The 8,087-nt window shown below is 51.0% G+C and overlaps 1 protein-coding gene across 3 annotated transcripts in view; it reads left to right on the top strand.

Moving 5' to 3' along the window:
• The first annotated feature begins 3,248 nt into the window (after positions 1-3,248).
• Positions 3,249-8,087, top strand: part of SARDH (sarcosine dehydrogenase) — an 82,833-nt gene continuing 77,994 nt past the window's right edge. For all 3 annotated transcript variants that reach the window (XM_044993038.1, XM_044993040.1, XM_044993039.1), the window contains exons 1-3: positions 3,249-3,382; positions 5,952-6,279; positions 7,717-7,895. In XM_044993038.1, coding sequence (XP_044848973.1) covers positions 5,958-6,279; positions 7,717-7,895 — 501 coding nt within the window. In that variant the 5' untranslated portion in view covers positions 3,249-3,382; positions 5,952-5,957. The remainder of the gene's footprint in view (positions 3,383-5,951; positions 6,280-7,716; positions 7,896-8,087) is intronic.

The raw sequence follows: 8,087 nt of genomic DNA, 5'->3' as shown, positions 1-8,087 counted from the left end.
TGAAGCCAAGGGGAGCAATAGTAGCTTTACGCGCACCTTGATCAGTGCAGAGGCAAGTAACAATAAACCTTGGAGGGCCACCACCTGGGTATAAGTAGACACATGCTGGAAGCTCCTTCCTTGAAATGGGAACTGCTGACACTTCTGATTTATTAACCCAGCTAAAAGGAGCCCTAGCTCCTGGAAATGCTGCCTCTATTAATAAGCAAACAGATGCAGCTGGTTATGTCTCTGCTGTCCCTTTAATCAGCCTGTGATCAACAGACACCGGGTCCCATGTGGAGACAGAGTCTGCAGCAAAGTTGTCACAGCAGCCAGCTGGGCTGCACCAGCACCACCACAGCTGCTGACTAAGCATGTCCCTGCCTCCTTTGCTAGGCCTCCGACCCGCCCTCCACTGCCTCTCTGAGCCAGTCAGAGGCCAGCATGCAGCCGCCTCCCCTCTCCTCTGAAAGTCTTGGCAGGCAAGTCTCTAATGCACAGTGTACACAGACGAGCAACACAGGCCGACCATAAGTGCAAGCAGAACCATTATTGCCTCTGAACAGCTCAGTAGTTCGAGGCCCTGGAAATCTTTGCAACATCACTGCGTTGTAGGCTTCCCCCAAATGAGAGAGCCGGAGTTCCGTACTGAGCCTATCGCTCCTACCGCACTATAGCTCTCAACCAGAGATCTTAAAGCACAATATAATGGTGGCTATCATGATCCCCATTTTAGAGATGGGGAAAACTGAGGCACAGAGTAGGGCTGTGACTTGCCCAAGGCCTGGACTGCAGAACCCAAGTCTCCTGACTCCCATTCCCATGCCCTTCACAGGGCGGGACTTAATTGAGATATGCACCCATGCAGTAGCACCTTCCTAAAACGCTTAAAATCAGGCTGGCACCATGCACAGGGACAAAGAGGCAGGAGTCACGTGCAGTCTCGATGCCAAGTTCTGGCGGCGATGAAATTGCCGTATGTTTCCAGCTTCATGCACCTTGTTCGTTGTGAGCTGCAATTTTGCAACATGATTGACGGATTCGTTTGTGCATTAGCCACAAGGTGTTACATGACCGAGAAAACTCCAGCTGGTTCTCAGAAAATATTTCACTTCTCCATCTGCAGTGCATTTCCAGCGCTCATTACAAGAACATAATCTGTGTGTGGAACGTGGGGACCGGACTGGCTTAGATCCTGCCTAGAATATCCACTATTGCAACCGTTCTCAACCAGAGGCCTGGGGGCCATGAGCAGGTTTCCGGGGGGGCCGTCAAGCAGGGCCAGTGTTAGACTCGCTGGGGTCCAGGGCAGAGAGCCGAAGCCCAGGGCCCAGACCCCTGCCGCCTGGCGCTGAAGATGAGCAATGTAGCTTCGTGGGGGCCCCAGTTGTTGTGGCACAGGTGGGCCATGGAGTTTTTATAGCATGTTGGGGTGGCCTCAGAAAGAAAAAGGTTGAGATCCCCTGCTCTATTGCTCCCGTTCGTGTGACTTCCCTCCTGGTAACAATGGTGAGCGAACAACGTAGTCAAGGCACCATTAGACGCAGGCCTTTTAACGACTGGATCCTAGGTCTGCTTTGAATTTGATGTTGAAATAAGCTGTTGTAATAGGCCCTAGGTCAGTGGTTCTCAGCCAGGGGTATGCGTACCCCCCGGGGGTACGCAGTGGTCTTCCAGGTGGGTACATCAACTCATCTAGATATTTGCCTAGTTTTACAACAGGCGACATAAAAAGCACTAGCGAAGTCAGTACAAACTAAAATGTCATCCCGACTATGACTTGTTTATACTGCTCCCTATACAATACACTGCGATGTAAGTACAATATTTATATTCCAGTTGGTTTATTTTATAATTCTATGGTAAAAAGGAGAAAGTCAGTAATGTGTCAGTAATAACATGCTGTGACATTTTTGTATTTTTATGTTTGATTGTGTAAGCAAGTAGATTTTAAGGGAGGTGAAACTTGGGGGTACGCAAGACAAATCAGACTCCTGGAAGGGGGTACAGTAGTCTGGAAAGATTGAACGCCAAGTTGTATTGTCTGTAAGGGTATGTCTTCACTACCCGTCAGATCGGTGGGCAGTGATCGATCCAGCAGGGATCGATCTATCGCGTCTAGACTAGACCCGATATATCGACCCCCGAGCGCTTTCCCGTCGACTCCTGTACTCCACCGCCGCGAGAGGTGCAGGCGGAGTCGACAGGGGAGCATCAGCAGTCAACTTACTGCAGTGAAGACACCGCGGTAAGTCGATCTAAGTACGTCAACTTCAGCTACGTTATTCATGTAGCTGAAGTTGCGTAACTTAGATCGATTCCCCTGCCCAGGGTAGACCAGGGCTAACATGAGATCACTTCTAAACCCAACCGCTAACGGATAAGCTGGGTATATGCTAATTGCAAATATAGTCAGTCCCAGGATATTAGAGAGACAGTCTAATGTCTCTCTAATTACAAATAGACCGATTCTGCCCTGAGCTTTTCCCGTGTCAGATGAAAACAACCCATTGCAAGCAGGAGCAAAAAGCGTGACGCAAGAGTCTCGCTTAATTGCATCCTTTGTCCTGCTGATTGGTGTTTTAATCAGAATGTCTTGTTCCTTGCTAGGCTGCCCCAACCCGCTTACAATGTCTTTGTACTCTGCCCAAAGGGACCCAATCTCATGTGGGAACTCTAGGCACTACTGTAATATAAATAATCATCTTTCTGGTGGAGGAGAATGTTCTAAATAAAATATTTAAAAAACAAAAAAGTTTGGGGTCCAAACCTGAGCTTTGAATAGTGCAGTCCAGGCTCACTTCCAATTAAAGCTCCAGTCCAGGTTTGATTTTACTCTGCTGACATTTTAAGGGCATGAGGATAATTTAACAGCAGGAAAATTGGGTTGAATGTTCAGATGTTCCGCTTCTTTACTGGATTCTCTTTCTGCCCTAACAGATGGCGTGCAGCTGAAATAGCTCTGGCCAAGCTCAGGGGAAAGCAATCCGGCTCTGAGGCTGGAGGCTGTGCGTTCAGTTCCCATCTGGGCTCTTTGTTTCGTACCCTGCCTTGGTCAGAAGGAAGAGAGATTGGGTAAACGAATAGGGCTTTTCCATCTCTAATGGCTCTGATCCTTGCAGCCTTCAGTCTCTGCTAATAAAGGACAGTGCACTATCCATCTTGCCTGGGTGACTAGGCCGGCTGAGTGGAGCTCTCTTATCAGGCAAGCCAGTGCACACGCTGCACTGTACTAATTCCCAGACTCTGGGAATAGTTGTAACTGGCCAGCAGCGGCAATGACTGAAGTCTGGCTGCGGTTCTCTCAAGTGCTAGTTACTGTTTCTGGGGCCGTGGCACGCGTGTGAGAGACAGCAGGAGAGTGTCGGAGGAAACAAGAACCTCGCAGCCGTCCGAGCAGGTAAAGTGAACTGAGCTCCTTTTGAGGGGAGTGCGCTGGGTGCAGTCAGCTCACGTTGCTGGCAGGGAAAGCTGAATAGAGGGGGTTGTGTCAGCAGCCAAAGGGTCCCTTACTGGCTCAGAGGGGAGATTGTGTCTTAAATGACAGGAATGCTTTCAGGCTGTAAAGTGCAGGGTAAGACCAGATGTTGGTAAATCTTAGGAAATGTGGTTGCACAGGGAAGAAATTCTTGGAGCTTGGAGACACGAATATCAACCCTTCCCCCGCCCCTGTGGCAGAGTAATAGGAAGAATCAGCCTGAAAACCATTAGGGTTGGGGGTCTGGCTTGTTCAGCGTAGAGTGGAGTGAAACTTTTCCGCTTAACGAGAAAAGGAGCGGGGATCTGCTGGCTGAAGTCTCAGGTCTCTGCTGCAGGAACCGTGACCCTAGATTCCCTGACAAGGAATTCCTTAGCCCTGCTGACTCTGCAAGAGCCAAGAAGAAACATTTACCCAGAGCAAGACTTAAAGCAAGGGCGGGGGGAGCTGCATGCTTCAGCTGTGTAAAAGAACACGCCCAAACCTGCATATAGCGCCAGAGCCTCATGCCAGCACCCAGCCTGAGCAGACCACCTGGGCAGACACATGCACTGGGGGCAGGAGAGAGGACTAGACATTTCACCCATCAGTGAATCCTGGGTCCGTCTCTACCACACGTCACCTATTCTTTATGACCATAGGGGCAGGGATTGCCATGTGTTGTATATAGGGGCAAATCCTGCCCCCCTTTATTGTGTCCTTGGGGCCCTGATTGCAACAACAAGATTCTTATTAGCCCTGGGCGTAGGTCAGGAGAGCCTCCCTGTGCTAAGTGCTGTGCAAACACACAACAAAGAGACTGTCCCCCCTGCCCTCAAGAGCTTACAATCTAAATGTGAAGTGCGCTTCCCCATGCCCATGTGCCCAGCACTTCTGAGTACTCTGAAGCCGCCTTTGCAGCCTTGCCAAGCCCAGGTGGTAAAAAACCGGGAGCCAGGCCCCCCAAATTATGAGTCTGCCCTAAAAATTGACAAGATTTAAAAAATATAATAATTTATTGGCCTTTTGGTTTCTGAGCCTTCAGGGAGCACTCAGGTCATGTTTTCAAGCTTCTCTAGCCCATGGCAAAGGCTAGCATTTTTTTTTTAATGAAAGCTGAGATTCTCCTGAAATCACTTGCCTCCAGGAGCTGGGGCTTGAAGAAAAGCACCAAGAATCACAAGACTCTCAGTAAAATCACGAGACTTACCAATACTGTATGTGCAAACCCTTTTGAGCTACTTGACAAACAGGCACCACCTGTATTTGAGCAGCAATGTCTTCAAGCTCATAAAAGCTAATGGGAGTTACTCTTGTGCGTGCAAAATAGATCATTGGCTTTAGAAATTCTCAGTCCTTTAGGCCTGTACCACTTGCAAGCCTCTGTCAAACAAAAAGTTGATTCTTCAGGCTATTGCTTTAGTGTTTGCTTTGGGCATGTAATAGAGTTGGCACCCACCTCTCGTGAGTGCCCCCTTCTGGTTGGGCGTGTCTGCATTCTTTAGTGCTGGTGACCCCTTTCGGTGGTTCTCAGGTGGGTATGTCAGTGAAACAGCGCTCTGGCTGGGTCACACGGTCTGCATGTTAACCAGCACAAACCGCTTCCGTGGTACACGGTCCACCGGATCCTAGCTCAGTACCCCTCTGGTGGTGGCTCTCTCTAGCCCTCCCTGGGCTTTGGGCTTTGGTCTTGGTATGGGGTTGTATCCCCTGGGCTTCCTCCCTGGAGACACTATCTTCCTGCAGCCCTCCCCAGGCTCAGTCCCTACTCAGTCCTAACAACCAGCCAGGAGCTCCCTCAGTGCTCCCCTGGTCCCTGCTAGCAAACTGTCCATGGCCCTGCTGCTCTTCCAGGCAGCCAGACCTGCAGTCATTTCTCCTCCTGCTCTAAGCAGCAACTGACTGCTTGCTGCTCTGCAGCTCATTTTATAGGGCCCTTCTGAGCCCTGATTGGCTGCTTCCTCTGCAGCCACTCTATCCTGCTTGGAGGCCCTCTCCACTGCTCCTACACAGAGATTGGTGTAGCAGAACCTTGAGGCCTTCAGCAGGGGGCCTTTGGGTCTAGTCCGCTCCATCACAGGGAAGCAGCTGGTTTTTAGCGGGTCTGTATTTAATTGGAAGCTTTCCTTTGTTGCAAATGCATTTCAGTTTACAGCCACCTTCTGTAGCTTTTGCCTAAGGTCAGTAACTGTTCACCTGGCTTAAGAGAGACAAGGTGGGTGGCAGGTGGATGTTAGAGTTTTGAGGAGCTGGGGCCAGGGAGATGCCATGTGATTCTCTTTCCCATCCCTCCCCCAGCACCCTATCTTTCTCCAAAACCATTTGTGACCTGAAATTCCAGGCTGTGGCCGTATGGCAGGGACCGTTTTTTCGTTTGTTCTGTGTTTGTACAGTGCCTAGCACAATAGGGTCCTGACCCATGATGATAATAACTCCAGTGTGGACTTTTGTATTGCTAGCGTGTGGCGAGATCTTTGCTCAGTCCATTGAAGGTTTGTCTTTGGAATTCCAGGTCACCATGTCCTACCTGAGCAACGTGGTCCGAAGAGCTGCCTCCCGCCAGATGCCAGCCCCTGGGAGAAACATCCGCCTCAGGTGCTTCAGCAGCGGGCTGGGCCAGACGACAGAGAAGAGTGTCCCTTACCACAAGACTCTGAAGGAAGAAAGCTCTCAAGGCAAAGGGCCGACCAGGCCGCTCCCTAAATCAGCCAATGTCGTGGTGGTAGGTGGAGGCAGCTTGGGATGTCAGACCATCTACCACCTGGCTAGGATGGGGGTGAGCGACGTGGTCTTACTGGAAAGAGACTGCCTGACGTCGGGGACCACCTGGCACACGGCTGGTGAGCAGAACGCTGGGTCTGGAAGCGTCTGTAACATTGTAAAGGCTCCAAATTTAGAGCTGTAGAGGGAAGCTTTTGGAGTCTGATCCTGCTGGGTGCTGAGCAGCCATCAGTTCACTGTGGCTGCTCAGCTCCACGTGGGAAGAGCTCCATTGCTCTCCGGGTTAGGATGTTTGTGACTCTCTCGATCTTGCTATCTGGGTGGGGATGAGCCCCCCTTGGAGACCTGGGAAAGGAATCGTTCCTTCAGCTCTCATCTAAGGGGTTATTGTGGTACTCTGGCCCCTTATTAGCCCAGTCTCTTAGGCCTCAGCGAGCTACTCCTTGACCCTATATAGGAGTCTCACCTGATAACATGGGCCTTCAGAAGTCTGGCCTTCTCTTCCCCACCTTGTAGGGTAGAGGGGAAAGAAACCCCAGCAGTCTTACCCCCACTCCCCGTGGCGGGCCTCTGGGTCCTTCCTTGGGCAGGCCCGTGCCAGACTACTGAGGAACCTCCTTCCGATAGTCCCTGGCCCCTCTGGCAGCCACCCCACTCTGCATAGGCGCTGAAACAAAGGGTGCTGCTGAACCCCCTGCCTTGAAGTGGTTTCCATTCCATACAGTTCGGGTCAATCATAGAATATCAGGGTTGGAAGGGACCTCAGGAGGTATCTAGTCCAACCCCCTGCTCAAAGCAGGACCAATCCCCCACTAAATCATCCCAGACAGGGCTTTGTCAAGCCTGACCTTAAAAACCTCTAAGGAAGGAGATTCCACCACCTCCTTAGGTAACCCATTCCAGTGCTAGGTAACCCATTCCAGTGCTCTCAGCACCCCCATTATACAAATTGTTCCAGCCCCTGCCACTCTGCCGGACTTGGAGCTTTTTCTCTCAGCTGTTGCTGGTCAGCCGCAGCGTCAGCTTCCCACCAGTCCTGACTTAGAGGGGCCACCGCTTAGGGTGAGAGGCTGGTGCAGTCACTGTCTCTCTGTCAGTCTGGATTCTCTCCTGAGATGTCCGACAAAGCCAGCTACTGCTCTCCTGGGGGTGGCATTTGCAGGGTGTATGCTGGTTGTGAGAGGACACTGAGCTCATGTCATGATGCTGATAATGCCTAGATTGTGGGCTTAGTGCCTGAATGGACCATCATTTGTGACACTCGGCTGCTGAGTGGGTCGAAAGCAATAGGAATTGAGCCCTCGACCTCCGGACCTAAAAGCGTGAGCCTCTTCTAAGTGGAGCTACGAGATCCATAAGCGGTGGTAGCTGAAGACCTTTATGTGGCCTAGCTACTAGAGAGAGTGGGTTACATCTAGGCCAGGAATTCTGTTACTGCTAAAACACCTGTTGTGCAATTCTCGCCGTTGACCTGTTTGTCTGCTTGGCTTGTAAGGTAGGGTTGGAATGGGGAGGTGACGGCAGAGTCTACTGGAACTTCTGTGGTTTTTTCCCAGGTCTGCTGTGGCAGCTGCGTCCCAGTGACGTGGAAGTGGAGCTGCTGGCTCATACTCGCAACGTGGTCAGCAAAGATCTGGAGGAGGAGACGGGTCTGCACACAGGCTGGATTCAGAACGGTGGGCTCTTCATCGCCTCCAACAAGCAACGGCTGGACGAGTACAAAAGACTCATGTCTGTAAGCAGGAATCTCCTCATCTCCTTCCTTCTCCTTCTACTTATTCACAGATCATTGGATCAGGGCTGAGGCTAGACTAGGGGGTCCAGCTGCCGGAGGGTTTTGTGCTACCAACCATCACCATGGTCTCTGAATGCCTTCCATGCAAAAAGATTGGCGGTAGTGAAATCCCTAGTGGATTTCTTGGCATCT

Source organism: Mauremys mutica, chromosome 18 (assembly GCF_020497125.1).
Source record: "Mauremys mutica isolate MM-2020 ecotype Southern chromosome 18, ASM2049712v1, whole genome shotgun sequence".
NCBI classification, from domain to species: domain Eukaryota; kingdom Metazoa; phylum Chordata; order Testudines; family Geoemydidae; genus Mauremys; species Mauremys mutica.
The sequence above is the reverse complement of the archived record's forward strand: the minus strand, read 5'-3'. Positions and strand labels throughout refer to the sequence as shown.